The sequence below is a fragment of the Raphanus sativus genome, chromosome 8, assembly GCF_000801105.2.
Source record: "Raphanus sativus cultivar WK10039 chromosome 8, ASM80110v3, whole genome shotgun sequence".
NCBI lineage: Eukaryota > Viridiplantae > Streptophyta > Magnoliopsida > Brassicales > Brassicaceae > Raphanus > Raphanus sativus.
In genome coordinates, this window is record NC_079518.1 from 5,174,458 (window position 1) to 5,191,477 (window position 17,020).

At 35.7% G+C, this 17,020-nt stretch overlaps 4 protein-coding genes and 1 pseudogene across 5 annotated transcripts; 1 reads left to right on the forward strand and 4 right to left on the reverse strand.

Annotated features, from left to right (window-relative positions):
* Positions 1-2,942: 2,942 nt before the first annotated feature.
* LOC108821985 (uncharacterized) lies at positions 2,943-3,577 on the forward strand. The gene has a single exon (XM_018594994.2). It carries the CDS (start codon positions 3,096-3,098, stop codon positions 3,336-3,338), a length of 243 nt encoding a protein of 80 aa, XP_018450496.1. The 5' UTR covers positions 2,943-3,095; the 3' UTR covers positions 3,339-3,577.
* Positions 3,578-4,119: 542 nt separating this feature from the next.
* Positions 4,120-6,720, reverse strand: LOC108821986 (probable E3 ubiquitin-protein ligase XERICO). 2 transcript variants are annotated; one of them, XM_056993236.1, is made up of 4 exons: positions 6,285-6,720; positions 6,063-6,120; positions 5,414-5,730; positions 4,120-5,253 (listed from the first exon to the last, which is right to left on the reverse strand). In XM_056993236.1, exon 4 carries the CDS (start codon positions 4,731-4,733, stop codon positions 4,314-4,316), a length of 420 nt encoding a protein of 139 aa, XP_056849216.1. In that variant the 5' UTR covers positions 4,734-5,253; positions 5,414-5,730; positions 6,063-6,120; positions 6,285-6,720; the 3' UTR covers positions 4,120-4,313. The 2 variants fall into 2 exon arrangements, with proteins under 2 accessions (XP_056849216.1, XP_056849215.1); XM_056993235.1 differs by having other exon boundaries at positions 6,063-6,151.
* A 74-nt stretch (positions 6,721-6,794) lies between these two features.
* On the reverse strand, positions 6,795-10,299 carry LOC108819772 (uncharacterized; annotated as a pseudogene).
* A 2,172-nt stretch (positions 10,300-12,471) lies between these two features.
* Positions 12,472-14,025, reverse strand: LOC108821987 (protein JINGUBANG). Its single transcript, XM_018594997.2, is given in 6 exon segments — positions 12,472-12,652; positions 12,654-12,727; positions 12,730-13,308; positions 13,311-13,400; positions 13,403-13,420; positions 13,423-14,025. Coding segments are annotated over 6 exon segments (1,251 nt in total). The 5' UTR covers positions 13,871-14,025; the 3' UTR covers positions 12,472-12,610.
* Positions 14,026-15,666: 1,641 nt separating this feature from the next.
* On the reverse strand, positions 15,667-16,360 carry LOC108821988 (anther-specific protein BCP1). The gene has a single exon (XM_018594998.2). The coding sequence runs from the start codon at positions 16,206-16,208 to the stop codon at positions 15,855-15,857; it is 354 nt and encodes a 117-aa protein (XP_018450500.1). The 5' UTR covers positions 16,209-16,360; the 3' UTR covers positions 15,667-15,854.
* Between the last annotated feature and the right edge of the window lie 660 nt (positions 16,361-17,020).

Genomic DNA, 17,020 nt, shown 5'->3' on the forward strand with positions numbered 1-17,020 from the left:
TCTTTTTTCATAAAGGGTCTGAGAAAGAACCTCGTGCCGACACGTCATCAAAATGGCAATTTCGAAAATATATTACTCTTTCAAGGTTATTCTCTTTTTTTGCTTCCATTTTAATACTAAGGGGATACAACAGTAGAAATTTTCATCAGTCACGTTTGTGTTAGGAAATCTAATTCAAAGATGAAGAGGAAAACCCATTCTTTAAGGGTTTTTTTTTTTGGGAAGACTGAATTTGATTAAATGTAAAGAAAAGGTTAGTGTGGGCCTGAACCCAACACTGAAAGTTTGGTATAAGGGGAAATTTGGTCTAGGAGTCAGCTTGCCTATTTAGAGATCTAGAAACAAAAGATGCGTAGAAAAAAAAATGAAAAGGTGATGAGAGAATCAATTTCCGAAAACACGCCGAAAAGTTCCACAGATCGTTGATTCGCGATGATGGACCGGATAATTAGACGAGATCAATACAAAAACAACCATCCCAATTATGATATTTAGAAGTACTCTTAATTTAAGTATCCAATGTCTTTTAAGTTTTGTAGTTTCAAATTAATTTGAGCTTGAACAATGCCAAACTTTGTTTGTAATGGCGAATTTAAAATTCACAAAAAGCTGAGTTAACTAAGAGCATCTTTAATGGAGGTTATATCCATTGAAATTCTAAATTTACATATTTGTATATGTATATATTATATAAATGATGTAGTTGTGGAATCTATTATTTTGTGGAGAACCCCACCCTAATTAAAGCTTCTTAAACTAGAGTTTGAAGAACAGTGTAAATGAATGCATGATGCACTCCTTAGAGCTTAAGGTATTTGCCATAGGTTGTCTTTTGGTTTAAAAAGTAAGTCACTTGTTTTCTTAGGGCATTTTTAATTCTATTTTATTTTTCATTTTGAAATACAATTTTAAGTAAAAATACTCTAATGATACTATATTTCTTACTCTGTAAGAAATAAGTTTACTCTAAATATAAATTACTTATTTATTTTTTGTTCTTTATTTTATTTTTTTATTTTAAAATAAAATATTATTAGAGCAAATTCTAACTCTATTATAGAATTACTTTATTTTATAGTAAAAAATAGAACAAATGATTGGATATGGTTTTAAGAATTGTTATTTTATAGTTTATCCCTTTTTGGCCAGCTATTAACCATAGTTTACCCCATTTATATTGAGCGAATTGCATTGTATTTAAATAAAATTAAAATATTTGGATTGCTCATAAAAGAGGCACTATACAAATTCCTTTTGTACAAGTTAATATAATCTTTTAAACTGCACTTAAGAAAGTGTATAATTGATAATTGATGGTAGCAATAGTCATGGATCATCATCATCCATTAAACACAAGAAAAAGACGGACGTGGCTTGTAGGGATAGGAGTAGTTGAAACATTATGACAAGTTGGAGGATATAGTTGGTCCTTAATGGATGCATCATCATTCTCGTGATGACCAAACAGAAAAGGGAGATTTGTTGGGCTTTAAAGCTTATTCATATCTTAAATTGACCATACAAACACAAACAGGGATAACTCCTATTCATCTTACAATATTTCATATTTGAAATTATGAACGACAAAACGGAGATCGAAGCTACCATGGAGAGCGCTGCAGCAGTGAGCTTTGGCGGGATATCTCGTCAGACCAGCATCACTAAGACCAATTGCCTTTGCTCACCGACCACTCATCCGGGCTCATTCAGGTGCAGGCTACACCGAACTCCTTCGCTGCAACGTACCAAGAGCGTTGAGGCAACTAACATACTTCAAGATTCTATGGCTAAATCGGGTGATTCTAGCACCGGAGATGAGACGGCTAAGTAGTCGCTGGAATAGTAGGTTCGCTTAAGTGTTTTTCTTTCTTTGGAGTATCATGGATCTTTATGCTAGCTAAACAAGGTAGCGTTTCATTTATGTTTTGTTAACCAACCAACACTTTTTTGACGTAGGCATATAATCTTCATGGATCGGATACCGAAGCAGGTTAAAATAGTCGATTCTCCACTGCCGGTATTTGAAATCGGATCCTTAGCGATTTTCTCCATTTGGATGGCCAGCCGGATAATAATATTTCTATTTCTCATTTCTTCTATATGTCTTGTATTTATTGGCTTTATATAGAAAAATGTATTCTATTACTCTCAAGTCTTAAACTTACCCCTTAAAATGCATTGGTTATATCATGAGACTACAAAAAAGGGACAACTGTAAAAACGAACTTAATGGTTGTAGCCAGGTAGTAGTTGACTGGATGGATACAAGACATAACGTTGCAGTTAAATGTCAACTTCATTTCTGAATATATGATATGGTGCCTTTGTAACCACGGAACTAGTCCAATTACGGATAAGTTGGTCTTAGGCATAAATTTGATTTTTTATATAAAAGTTTTGTAAAAATGATTTCAAGTTGGACCCGGCCCTTGGAATTACCTCACATCTTCTTTCTAAGGCGCTTGATCATTCTGGTTGGCAAAAAGCTACATCTCTTTTTGACCACGCAAGTACGCAACAAAGACAAATTAATTCTGTATAGGAAAAGAGAGAACCACGTTTTTCTTACGTTCTCAACTTAAAATTGTGGATTATTAAGGCATCTAATTCGATCAAACTAGGACGAATAACCAACAGTAACTACCAAGTCTACAATTTACCGTTTCTTTTATGCTCATGGCATATACCTTAGAACCTTATAAACTGTTGGCCCACGTCTCAAAGGGTCCAAATAATGTGTGTATCATAAAATGTTCTCGAATCAATAAACTTGCTTCGTGTTGAAGCTAATCTCTTAAGCCCTATACGTATTAGATCCTTATCTATTAGACTACCATTATACCAAATTTGTAGACATGTGCATCGAATAATATTATATCGGCCAAAGCCTTCAATATTATATTGCTATATTTGCTTTGAAAAAAACACAATAGAAAAGGGAATACGATTCACCCACATCGTTTATGTTATGTTATCTTCATGTACCACATTACATCCCTTATATATACTTCCGATAGTTTACAAAGGTAATCACTAACAAAACCATACTCAAGAACAAACAAAAAAGAGCTAAAAAAGTTTTCATCTGAAGAAGAATGACACTTGGAAACTACTCTAACCACAAATCTCATCATAATCCTCGTTACCATCATCACCGGGACTCCACCAAGGAGTTTCGAGTTTCCTTTGCCGCTGAAGAACCTATCCATGTCTTGGAGTGTGCAGATACGAGGAGGACGAAGAGGGAGGCTACAAAAGAAGTGGATGTTGACAAGGAAGCAGATGAATTCATCAAGTTTGAGCATAGGAAGTTCTGTAAGTGGACGACGACTAATTAAGAGCGTCTAGAGCCGTCTAGACTCTAGTCCATTGTGGATGAAAATTAAAAAATAAAAACAATAAGGATATATACCATATTTTATAAAGATTGTATTAAACGATATTTGATATGTTGTGCTCGTCTTCTTCCTTTTTCTGTATTAAACCATCTTCTGGTTTTTACTGTGGTCTTTGTATGGATATTGTTTGTTTCCTTTACCTAAAAGGATGCATGGAAATAAAAATTTATTAACTATGATTGGTATTTTTCTTGACTGCTTTCATTTTAAAAATTGAACAGGTACCTAAGTGCGTATTTTGAGATTTAATTTTTGAATAAAAATGTTAGTTGGTATTAAGTACTATATTTTGAATTTTGAAAAAGATAGAGAAGAAAGAAATTAGAACAAAAAATTCAATGATATTAACATCAACGGTATCCAAATAGAAAAATTAATTAAGGAATCATATTTCATTTGATTAAGATATCAATTTTAGATATTTGACCAATAGAAGTGTCCTTAAGCCAACTTTATATAGTTTTTATTATTTGGATGGGCTAAACAAATTCAGATTTCCCCTCTAGTAAATCATTATCCCCAGGAATGGTCTAAACTTTTCTCGATTCATATGTTTTCTTTCTTGATGTAGACAACGCTAATAATATTTCTCCAAATTTCAAACAAATGTATTTCAGATGCAAAGCCATTGTTTCTCTCGCCTGATTATCGCATTAATTAACAAATACAATATACAAGATTTCATGAATATAGTTTCCCTAAAATGAAATGACAAGAGGTTAAAACACAGCAATTCAAGTCCTTTATTATTATGAAAAAACCCCTTAAAGGAGAAAAACATAAACACCAAACGGGTAAAAAACATAGGACGGAGCAGAAAAAGGGTACAAAACAGAGGATATAGAATGTTATGGTGTTTTCATAACAAAAGCAAAATAAAAAAGGGAAGTGTTAAACAAGATAGTTCCACCACCACTAGAGAATGGATCTGCAAAGAGGACAGGTTGTGTGATCATTACCAAACCAGTTGTCTAAACAAGCTCTGTGGAAGAAATGCTTGCAAGAAACCAGTTCACTCACTTCCTCTTCCTCTTTAAACCCACAAAGACACACACAACACTCTACTCCTTCCTCTTCTTCTTCATCTTCATTTTCTTCTCCTCCTCTGTTCTCACACAAAGACTTGAACTGCGTTATCGAGATTCTTCTTCTCCTCCTCCTCATCACGCAATCCTCTTCACGCTCCTCTATCTCCATGGAGTCTTCAGTATCGGATCCAACAATTCGGAAAACAGACATCACCATGTTCTTGAGCAGAGTAACTGAAACAACCGTGTTCATTACCAGAAGCGGCAACACTCCTTCTGACGCTGTCGGAAATTGCGAAAGACCCATTTCTTGTAGCTTCTTGTTATTGTATGGTATCCACAGAGATTGTGAAGCGTGAGTTAAAAGTTTGAGAGTTTGAAAATCTTCGAAGGGAGAGAAGAAATAGAGAGAGAGAGGAAGGATTACCGCCACTCATCTTCCGGTGGGCGGTTTTTTTTTTACTAGCGGTGGTCTAACCACGTGTCACCACCAGAGAGGTTGGGGTGAGAGACTCATCACCTCTCAATGATTGTGGTGGTGACTTGACAGGTGGGGTTTTCGTCTTTTACAAGGTAATAAATTCGGAAAATGTCTCTCTGTTTTTGTGTTATGTTTCTGTGGTTGCTGTGTCTCTGACACGTGTTGCAAACAGCCAGCCAGATGGTGAATTGTGGAGAGCTCCTTGTTCTCCCGAGGTGAACTCACAACTGACACGTGGAGACTCAACTCTCTCGGATTGCTACGTAAAGATCGTGGCTACAACAAAAATGGCATTCTCTTGATCCATGTCATATACCTTGCAAGGCATCAGCCTATCACACTCTTGCTAATGTGAACAAAAAGATTGTAAGTTTCAGATTTATTGATGGGTGTAAGTAATATTACAACAGGAAAACAAAACATGCTCAAGCTTTATAACTTTATCAGCTAGAATATACATAAGAATCAAAAAGTAACTACTGAAAGTAACTGTATAATTAAAGTACCGGTTCTCGTCGTAGTAGAGGTTCAGCGAGTTCCATCTCGTTGGAACTCTGGTTGTTGTTGTTGTTCCGACTCAACTCTTCGACCCCCCACGAAATCAATTCCAAGAAGTTGCCATGGCCAGCACACATATCTACTAGCTCTGTTTGAACTATTATTCATATCTCGATGGGTTTCTTCTAACTCTTCAACTTTACTGCTTAGCTCTTGTATTCTTTCCCATGGCTGCTGCTGCCGTCTCTTCCTTAAACTTCAGTTTCTTCCCTGATTCTTTAATCGCTGGCTTTGCCTCTTCAAGTTCTTCTTTAAGCACATGCAGCTGAACAAAACAAGGACAAAAGAGTTCAGACCATCATTCTTAGTTATCAGGCAACGTGTACTTGGGAAAAAGATCAGCGTACATTGATATGATCCAAAACCAGTGAAACTCCTTTATTCACTTAACCAAGAACCCAACACCATAGTCGGACTTGATTAATGAGAAAATCTATATTCTCTGCCCACTATCAACCCCAAATGATATACAATCCTAAGTACCTAAACTCATTTAACTCAACTATAGTTGCTGAGCTGTCAACACTGTTATAAATATGCTACAAGCCACTTAAGAGTTATTACACTGCTCATGCACTGGACTAGATTATTACGCACCTGTGAGGTTAAGCCTCCTGTTCGGCTGCTACTTTCCATCTTGCTATTTCTTCTTCAGCTGCAGCAATATCAGTCATAAGCCCTTCAACCTAAGCATCGAAGGGAACCAAAGTTTAAACAAACTCAAATTCTCGGGACAGCATATTATAGTTCACTCATACGTTAACAATGCAAGTACGAAACAATCAACTTCACAACTCTAGCAAGCAGAAATCCACTCACATTTTCATTTGCTATTCTCTCCTTTTCTCTAAGTTCTTCTATTTGGCGCATTCTCTGGTTAAGCTCCTTTGTCTGAGAGTCCAGTTGTTTCCTCAGAGAGCTAGTCCCTTCCCTGGTTGATTTATACAGAAAATAAAGTGGTCCATGTAAGTTGCGCCAACAAAAGCAAACAAAGGATCACTGTGGACAGAAAACTACAGTGAACAACTACGAGTATCACATATATAAATTATGCATTACACGAGAAATTACATAGATGCCTTTCAAATAGGTACTTCCACGGACTTTCATTAAACATCAAGCACAGTAGAAGTCAGTGTTCCCAATAGAAAATGTTGAAAATCATATTTCCAAATATTTGGATTTGAATGCAAAACGACATTCATGGTTTACTACGTCACCCGATGCTACGAGATAAATCTAAGCATTTAGCCATTTACCCCCCTAGTGAAACCAAGTGAACGTCCGCTATCAAAGTAATTAGATATAAAGGAGTTCTGTTTTAGAGAGTTTGCCTTGATTCCTCCAACGAATGCTTCAGCTCTACAATCTTGAGCTGAGATGCCTTGACAATATTCTCCAATGTGCTTGCCTGCACTCAACTGTGGAGACATCATACGGTAGCCAAAATGAATGAAGCTTGTAAAACATAACTGACGTAGAGACACAATAACCAGGGAATATATTTCATTTTCCTCTGAACTATGAACAACAGTACCTGTTATCAGTACTGTCATCACGTGTGTCCTGAACCTTCCCATCCTTTAAAGGTTTAGTGGATTTGAAATCAACGCCAACATCCCGCTAAAGAAACTCGAATGTTCTCCTCCGTCTCCGTCTCTTGAGGCATTAAGAAAGACTCAGACAAATCCAGCTCTTCTGAACTCTTCACATCAACTATCCTCACAACCTCGTAAAGCTGGTCAGTGTATCTTCGACACAAGATTCAGCTGTTCCACCAACAGAGAACGCTGAGCTACCATCATCACCTCCATAGTCTTCAACTTCCCATCATACACATCAACCAAGTCCTTCATCTCCACAGCTTCAGTCACCTTCTCTAACTTATCTTCCTCAAGCTCACCGATCCTCTTATCTCTCTCCCTCACATCCCTCTCTAAATCATCAACAACAGAAGCCTTCTCCGCAACCTCTAACCTCAAGTTACTAATCGCCGACTCCAACTGAGAAAAACCTCGATAGCTATCTCGTAGTTCCGTTGATCCATCCCCCCTCCCTACCTTCATTCCTTGCCTTCGCAGACGTATCTATGAGCTCTTCCACTATCTCATTCGCACGTTTGATAACAAACAATCTCCATCTCTAACAACCTCATATGAGACGAACTCACAATCTCTCCTCTCAAACAATCTCTTATCTCTAACAACCTCATCAAGCTTAACCGCCATCTCGTCTTACCTTTTACTCACACTCTCCAGCTCCTTTGAGAGACTCTCCTTCTCCTTCACAGCTTCGTCTCGCTCCCTCCCGCTTGGACTCGTCGCGCTTCTTGATCACCTCGTGAGCGAGAGCCTTGAGACGGTTGAACGACGCTCGGATTAGCTTTGTTAGCCGCCTCTCGTCTTGTGCATCTTCATGATGATGAGGCGGGTCGTTTAGAGCGACGGGAGATGGTTCGTGACAGGGGTGGTCCTGAGCATAGCGAGGTGAAACATTCGCTTAGGACCCCCAAAATTTTTACAAAAATTAGTATGGAAAAAGGTCTCCGATTTGCAAAAAAATTTTTTTTGAAAATTCTTTACTAAATTGTTTAGGGTCTTCCCATATGAGGGACGCCCCTGGGTTCGTCTGTCTCGACGTCGCTGAGGACAGCTTCTGCGTCCTCGTTGGAGCTTCGAATTCGACGGTTAACACATGGAACTCACGCGGTGGAGCTTCGAATCTCGGGTTTGATTTATTTTACAGTGTTGTTAATTTACATCTTACGTTAAATGATCTGGTGGGCCATGTTTCATTTGTTTGAAGCCCAACTGTGTTAGCTAGGCCCGTTTGATTCTAGGCTTTTAAGTTTTCAGTTGCAAGGAAAGCTTTCAGTTGCATATAAGGTTTCATCATATACGAATCTATGGCATTTAGGTTGGAGGAGTGAGGAGGTCGTCTAGCTCTGCAGCAAATGAGAATATCTCACATTAGAGACGGTGTCTACCAACCGCTCTTAAAAGTTTTATATGGGTGTATTAGTGTCGGTTTAGACTATTTTATGTTGGTTTCAAACAATAGTTTTCGGGATCCAAATGAAACTTATGGATCCAAGTGGAACTTTTTTTTATGGGTCGTTCCATCTCTTTAGGACTTTAACACATCAATCTTTTGTTTCTTTGTAATGGTGTCTTTGTTAAGTTGAGTTTACTTCTTCAAAGTGCGTAACTTAATTTAATATAAATATGGTTTGCACAAAAAGATTGGAGGAGTGAGGAAGCATTGGTTCTATTCTTTCAACGAATTCCGAACAACCCATAAGTAGCAAGACAAGGAAAAAAAAACATAGCTGGCTTAATTTGCTTACGAATTACCAAATTAATTTAAGATTGTCTTTTAGTATGTGCAAGTATTTCATTGTAATGGCTACAAAATTATGTAATTAACTTAAAACAATTATACAAGTTAGTATTGTTAAATTTCACTTCAACGATTATGTCAACTCTGTTCCTTTGTCATACTTTAATTGTATTATTCCTGCTTGTTGACAGTCAACGCTCATATTTAAACAAAAAGATATGCAGATCTTACATATACACCCAACTGTGCATAAATGTAGTGTGGAAACATAGAGAACATACTTGACAATTACAAGCTATTATTGATTCCATTTCGTTAAATATTACTGTATACTAGTAGTAGACTTATTAAACTGAGTTATGAGGTCGTGAATCGCGAGACAGCACACAAAGTCAGTCCATAATAATAACGTACTACACTTAATATATAAAACTGATTTATACGTGTGCACGTATATTAACGCGGTAATGTAAATACTCATATCAATATTTTTTTTTGGTAAAAACTCATACCAATATCTGTTCATATAAGTCATACTAGACCTTGATCCGCCCGACCGTGCGGGTATTATTTTATGTTTTTAGTTTTTTATTATACTAAATGATATATTTGTAATATTTAAACATGAATTTAGATTGGAAATTAATTTTATAGTTATAATAAAAATTAAGATTAAATGTTTAACAAAATATTTTGATATAAATTTTAAAATGTCTAATTAAATAATATAGAGATTGGTCATAATTTTTCCAATTCCAAAATCTTAACATTCTTTAAAAAATATAAATGAATAAAATATAATCTCGCGTTGTTGTTGTTTATTTCTATAGCTTGATCCGTGGCCGTATAAATATTTGTTTTCACTAAGTTTTTTCTTTGTACTACTGATAATATATAATATATATATATATATATATTTGTAAATATATGTATTACATTATTGTTAATATAACATTTTAAAACAACAATTTATTTATTACTTAGATATGGAATAAATGTAAAGATAATTTATTATTCACCAAATTTTAGAAGTTAGCATAATTATAGGATAAGTTTCTGTGTTTTATAGGTATATTAAATATTTGAGAGTGATTATATGTTAGAACTTATTGTCAGCAAATATATTATGTTTAGATATTGAATTTATTTTGGCTAAAGAAAAAAATTAATAATCATCTATTGGTATAGGTGATTTATCTCTATCATTGATTAAGTCATTAAAGATAAAATAAATAACTTTCTTCTATGTGAAGATGTTGTTTCCGATTTTTAAGGAAAAATCAGAGTGAAAAAACATGCATTTAATAATCTAAAAAAATAAAAAAAATTTAGGAATGTTAATTAATAGGTTCAGTGGCATGGAAGTGTAATTAAAATTGAAAATTCAGGGGCATTTCCTAAGTGTACTTCTCTTTTAATAATAGAGATGTGTATTCATTTGTCATCTTCTACTTATCTTACCTGCAACAATCGAGATACACACACGTGAATTCATACTTGCGAGATGATGATCAGATCTAGGGTTTTTATGAATTTCAGCAGTTATATTCGAATTTAGCCAATCCTCAAGTTTTCGGTCTAAGGTCGTAATCCGAAAGACATCTTCTCCACTAACCGTAGAAGAAGCCTAAGTTTGGGCCACACATAGTAAGATTAATATCTATCCGTGGATAGAAAAGGGAGTATATCATCATGAGAACTGACTTTTTGGTAATAAGACGAGATCAAGTTGGCCAACTTGCATGTCTACTTTTCATTCTCACGGTCACGTACACGTATTAAGGTATGTGTCAAGCTTGTCCACTTTTGTCACACGAGATGGGTCTTCTCATTCCATTTATTTGGGAAAATGTGTGATGTATACAGTCTATGTATTGTCTGATTGTACATCTCAGTAGTAGAAAATAGTAAAAGCAATATATAGTAAGATTAGTCACACAAATTTTAATTTATTCATAGAGATGTAAGGGATTAGATGTAAAACGCAAAGAAAACATCTTCTTATGTATATTTTAGTGTATTAATATATGTTGCATTTATAAGTATTTTTATGTAATGAAAGTAATTTGTAAAATCAGCCACACACCATGTGACTGGCATTGTGGCAAGACCTATGAATTGCTTTCTTTGAAGATACATCCAGCTTCAGTGAGACACCGGTGTTATGTTCAATGAAAGAGTTGGACATATGCAAATTCTAATTGAGCAATACACAAAAACTGTTCTAGGTATATTACAGAATAGTAAATACAATTAGTGTCATATTCAAAATTTTATTCGGATATTACTGTAGCTACTCCTTTTGATCAATTACAAAATCCTTAAAATTATGGTCATATTTTGATAGCCACTAATAGTGAGGAATAGACTATTAAGTATTAACTAACATAATTCAAAGTTTGTATAGCCATTTAGTGGTAATGACTACGTCCATATAATTGGACTCCGGTATTATTGATTGGTTGGCAAAAAGTATTAAAACTGTTTTGATAATAAGTCAGCATAATATTTTTTGGTGAAAAATGTTAAGAATAAGTCAGCATCATGTTAAATGCCAACGAATCAAAATGTACTTGTTTGATCGACGACGCTAAATAAAAGTATTTTATCATGCAATTTCTATAGAACTGTTTACAAGTTGCATTTTATGTGATTCATCTTTGCCCGTTTTTAAGTCCCCCTTGTTTTCTTTGTCGGCTTTTCCAAGTAGCATTCTTTAATATTCCCAAGTAATTTTCTTGCTTTGAAAATGATTTAGTACTTTCTTGTTTATGATATGCTAAAGAAACTTATATTCCATTTTTCTGGTCTACCTATGAAAAGGATATATGTTTCACCATAACTGTAGTTTTGCTTTGTGTAATCACAATGAATGGATTACAATCTCTCAGTGATAGTTTATTTAATACTGTAATCACAATTTTTTGTCATTGTTTACTCAAATTTTAGGTTATTGTTCTATGGCTTTGATACAAGAATCTTTAGTTCTGCACTAACAATATAATTTGTCGAAAACGATTCCTTCAATATTAGAAAACATTATTGTAATGTGATCTGTCTACTATCTTCCCCACTTCTCACCTTAACACAAGGATGAAGCACCTAACAAAGTACCTTTTTGTTTTAGATAAGTGCCCTTTTGGGTTAAAATACATCAACGATCATTAGAGGTAAACACAGTAATAGTTTATCCTAGTAAACCCACATTTCTTCTGTGTATATTTTATAGGCCTATGAGTTAGTCTCGATTTCAGTTGAGAACAGTTTTAATTAATTTCGTCCAAGATAAGCAATCTTAGTTGTTTTAAAATTGTAGTATTAAAAATGTCTTATCCACTCTCACGGGTCTTTTGACTTCTTGTTTCGTGTTTCATATTTGTCTTGAAAATCTTACTTTGGTTCATTAACTCTTTTTTTTTTGTTGCTAAAGTTCATTAAGTTTTACATGCGAATATTTATAATGTCCACTAATCATATTTTCAAAGTATATTCGTCTTGGTAACCAATCACAACCTATAGGAAATCTAACACAGAGAAAATGTCATAGACTTTTTAAGCATCACCACATAGATTTCTCCAGGTTTCAAGGTGGCACTGACAGCATCTTCATTCATACGCCTGAAGATATATATGCACACGAATATAGTATATAATTCTGAGTTAGTACTACATATTGGAATAATTTATTTGTTTGTAAAGTGACGGTTAGAAAACGCCAAACAGTTGTTCGCCAAACAAATAACGAAGTAATTTTACAAAAAAGAAACAAAAGTACTCTTTTCAAAAAAAAAAAAAAGAATAAAAGTTCATAAAACGAGATCTCTGTAAATTGAATTATCCGGTTTTGATAACGGACACTTTCCAACATTTAACCTCTCCGTCAAGACTTCCACTAACGATTGAAACAACACCGGCTAACTCCGATCTTTAACCGCTGCAAGCGATTTAACCGGCTTCGTGTGACCGGAAAGCACCTCCAAGCAACTATAACTACCATCGGTTCCACGCCGCCAGATCCTAACCGTCCGATCGGCAGATCCACTTATAAGCAAATCAGAGACGTTAAACAAGCTCAGTATTGCTTTATCGTGTCCCCTCAAAGCACCACTCACAGCCATGTAATTGGAGCTGTCCTCTCTCTCCCAAACCAAAATCGACCGGTCACACGAACCGGAGAACAAAACCGAACCATCCTCACTTAATGCAAGAGCGTTAACCGCCGATTTGTGCTTTTCCAATGTCGCGACTAACTTATGGCGCTTCGAATCTGCGGGTTTCGCCCAAACCCGGATACGCCTGTCCGCGGATCCAGTGTAAACGGTGCCGTTAGTAGAAACGGCGACAGCATTAACGGCGTCATCGTGCGCTTTAACAGATTCCTGGCAACGAAGATCGGAAGCTCTCCATATCTTCAACGTCTTGTCCCAAGAAACAGAGTAAATGAACCCGTTACTAACGGCGAGAGCGGTAACGGCGTCAGCGTGTTCGATCCAGAGACGTTTCTATGACGGCGAACCTGAACGTAGTTTCTAGGAAGAGCGAAACGTCGCAGACGGTCGTTTAAAGTGGGCAGAGTCGTCAACTGTTTGTAACCGTTTTGGCGGTTAATTTCCAAACCCGATTTTACCGTCCTGGTGAGCGGTGAAGATTTTTTCACCGCAGAACCCGATAGACTTGACGGAGCCCGAGAAAGGATCCTGGCCGTTGAAAGCGTCGAGATGAGCACACATGGCGCGATCGTAGATGCTGACCTCGTGTCCGGAGACCGCGAAGAGGTAACCGCCGTTGACGGCGAGACAGGTGACGGGGAGGCTCCGTTCCCGGAGTTTGAACGAGGAGGTAACGGAGTGAGAGACGGCGACGGCGAGAGTCTCGGAGGGGATTTTCTGAAGAGAGGGAACGGAAGGGAGCGTCTGGAGAGAGAGGCTGCTGTGGAGGCTGGTAGAGCCGGCGAGCGAAGATGACGTGGCGCTGTCGGCGGAATCCAAATGCGTCGGAGATTTTGGTGTCCGTCTTCTTCTCCGGGAAGAATGTTCTGAGTCGAACAGCCATGAGACAACCCTCATGCTCGTTTTAAGTTTCTCTTTGTAGTAAGCTTCGTTTAAGGTGGGAGATGTTAGCTTCTTGTAGGTAAAGGTGGAGATGATGAAGACTTGAAGAGATATGCAAGTATATATAATAGACTAGATTTCAACCGCTCTTTAAAAGCCCCAGATTGTGTTCTACAAAAATTAATTTAATAGAATATTATATATTTTGTGTAATTGAGAATTTATTTCTGAATTTCAAAAATGATTTTTTTTTAAAAATTTGGTGTAAACAGTATTATACTATTTGTATTAGGTTGTAAGTACAAAGCAATACTTTGGGTCATAAATAATATTTAGTTATTTTTTTCTTGTTTGGGTGCTCAATTAAAAGATATTTATGTAATTTTTAAATTGGTAGATTTTTTAAAAAGTATTAAAACATTAAATATTATTTTATTATTTTGGGTCTATTTTAAATTTTATTCTCCAGTAAAATTTAAACTCATATTTTATATTCATATTTTGATTAAAATACATTAATTAAAAACGTAAAACATCAGATTTTCAAATATTAAAAAAACAAAGTAATACATTTGAAATATTTTTTGGTAAAATAAGAAGCATAGTCAAATATCCCATGCCAATGATATGTTTGCGGGGAGTTCGTTTGCGGGGTAAAAGAACAAGACCTCAAGAAAAATCTAAAGGAAAAAAAAGACATGGGTATGCGTTGATGAAGTTGGAAGATAGCACATGAGTCAAGCAGAGAGTAGGACCCTGTAACTATGAGCCAATTCTATCATCAATAGCTAAACTATGGTGTTCTATGAAGATGTAGACGCACTTTTGGTATGTTGAATAATTGCAATCGAAGGAAGTAATAAATGGGTGTGAGTGCAGCATAAGTGTGAACTTGGACGAAACAGGAGACTAAGAGATTGGTCACATCGTTGCTCAAAAGTTGCTAACTAAAAGAAAGACACAATGAATGTGGGTCAATGTCAGAACGGAGACACATTGAATAGCTTAACCAAATGAATAAATAATGTTTGTTTCTCTATATAAATACAAGTTGGAAAACTCGGTCGTTATCTGGAGTAGACTGGGAAGCACCGATGACAGGAGATAGTCGGCAAAGAATAGTAAAATGTTGGTAGGAAGGTTCATGAAGTTTTTCTCATATGTTTCCTAAGAACCTACCATCTGATTTGTAATAAGGAGAAATATCAGCTGTTTTATGCGACCTAGCTTCACTTTGACAAATGGTCTATCATGTGTCATTACATACTACCGAAAACACAAACAAAAATGCTTATTTAACAAACTAAAGGAAAATATTTTTAAAATTGACCAATCCTAAACCAACGTAGCCTGAAAAGGGGATTAAACAGCTGACATGAAACCTAAATAATCACGAAAATAGATTCCCTTCATGTCTCTTATTTTTTTTTGAAAGATATTCCCTTCATGTCTTTACATACATGTTGATCAACTGATTGAAGATTTAGTGATGACAATGTTTATCAAACGCTTGGAATATTTTCATTGGAACATATATCGCCTTTCAACAAAAAAAAAGAAGAAAAACCATATATCGACTGATTCGCGTCACTATATACTTTATGTACTCTAGATTGGTCACAAATTAATTTAACGAGACATGTTTAATGGTATGGTATATATAAGATATAACTCCGTTGGAATGTAAGATATGCCTTTTAACATTGTCCCATATCAAACATATGCATTTTGAAAAAAATTGTATTCAATGGTTATGAATCTACCTAATTAGTACTATATATTTTGCATTTCGAAAACATGACAAATCGGCATACTATTCAATCCGTAATTTTGTATATTTTTATCACTGCTAATGGGAAGTTTCGTCATTTTCATTTTTATTACAAAGACAATTGTTTCTCGTAATAAAGAGGAAACAAATTACAACATAATCATCACAATCATCCATACATATAAATAGTCTCCATTAAAGATAATCTTCTCACGATAATAACACACCTCAGAGAAACAAGAAAGATCCAGCGATGGATGTAACACCAACAACGACTGCAGAGACACCAAGAGCCGCCGCGCCACTGTCAGCAGCAGGGCCTGAAGGTGCAATGCTACCATATGAGGAGTCACTTCCTAGAGGACCAGCGACAGCCACGTCACCGTCACCAGGAGAAGCAGCTGCATCGTCGTCGGTGGTTCCAATAGTATCCTCGGACACTGGAGCTTCGACATCAGTTGTGGGAGTAGACGGAGCTTTGGAGGGTGACGATGAAGGAGATGGAGAAGATGCAGCTGCTGAGAGGCCAAGGACGGCCAAGAACACAAGGCCAAAAACTACGAAAACGTTTTGGCGACCCATTCTCTCTATTCTCTCCTTCAACGTAGATTCCTTTTAATTTATTTTAGGTTTGAGATTGTGATGATTAGAGAAGAGATGGGGTTGATGTGTATATGTAGTTGTCTTGAGTGATTGAGATTAAAAAAAAAACAGAAACGTTTGTACTATTATGGAGGAATACCGTTCAATCCAATGGAGTGTCTAAAAATGGGTTTGCTAAGATATATATTTTGAATGGTAATAAGCTAATTAAGAGAAAATAGTGGTAACATGCCAACGAATTGATTCAATACAAATATTTGAACATGTGTTTTCACTTCGAACTCGACCAGTGAACAATATGAATAGTATAGAGTACATTAAGACGAATGCATACCATTGTTTTCTAATTAATGTTGAGTTAAATGAATCTGACAATTGATCAAATAGGAGAATAATTGATACATTACTCACTCGGCCTTTATTAGAAATTGAATCTAGATGTGAAATTTATAAATTGTAATTAACTCCGGATTGTCTTGTTCGTTTATGGTTGTGATATATGACTTACAATCAAATATTGGTGATTTGTCACATCGATTAGCTGTAGATCACAGAAAATTGAAAATTTTAAACGTTAATTTTTCATCGATATATATTAATTAGTGGGTTTCAACTTTCAACCAATTATTAAGTTTTAGTAATACAAACAACAAACTGCTTATCATATCCACAAGTAGAAAACATGGCATGTGTTTGCGATAGATCATGTTAATTGTTTGTTCACTAACAATCGATATTACTGGGAGCTCTTAAATCAGAAATACAAATACTTGCTAACATAAATCTTTTAA

Excerpts from the sequence above, each read along its gene's own strand:
- LOC108821988 (XM_018594998.2), bottom strand. The coding sequence starts at position 16,208 with ATGGGTCGCCAAAACGTTTTCGTAGTTTTTGGCCTTGTGTTCTTGGCC.
- LOC108821986 (XM_056993236.1), bottom strand. The coding sequence starts at position 4,733 with ATGGGTCTTTCGCAATTTCCGACAGCGTCAGAAGGAGTGTTGCCGCTT.
- LOC108821985 (XM_018594994.2), top strand. The coding sequence starts at position 3,096 with ATGACACTTGGAAACTACTCTAACCACAAATCTCATCATAATCCTCGT.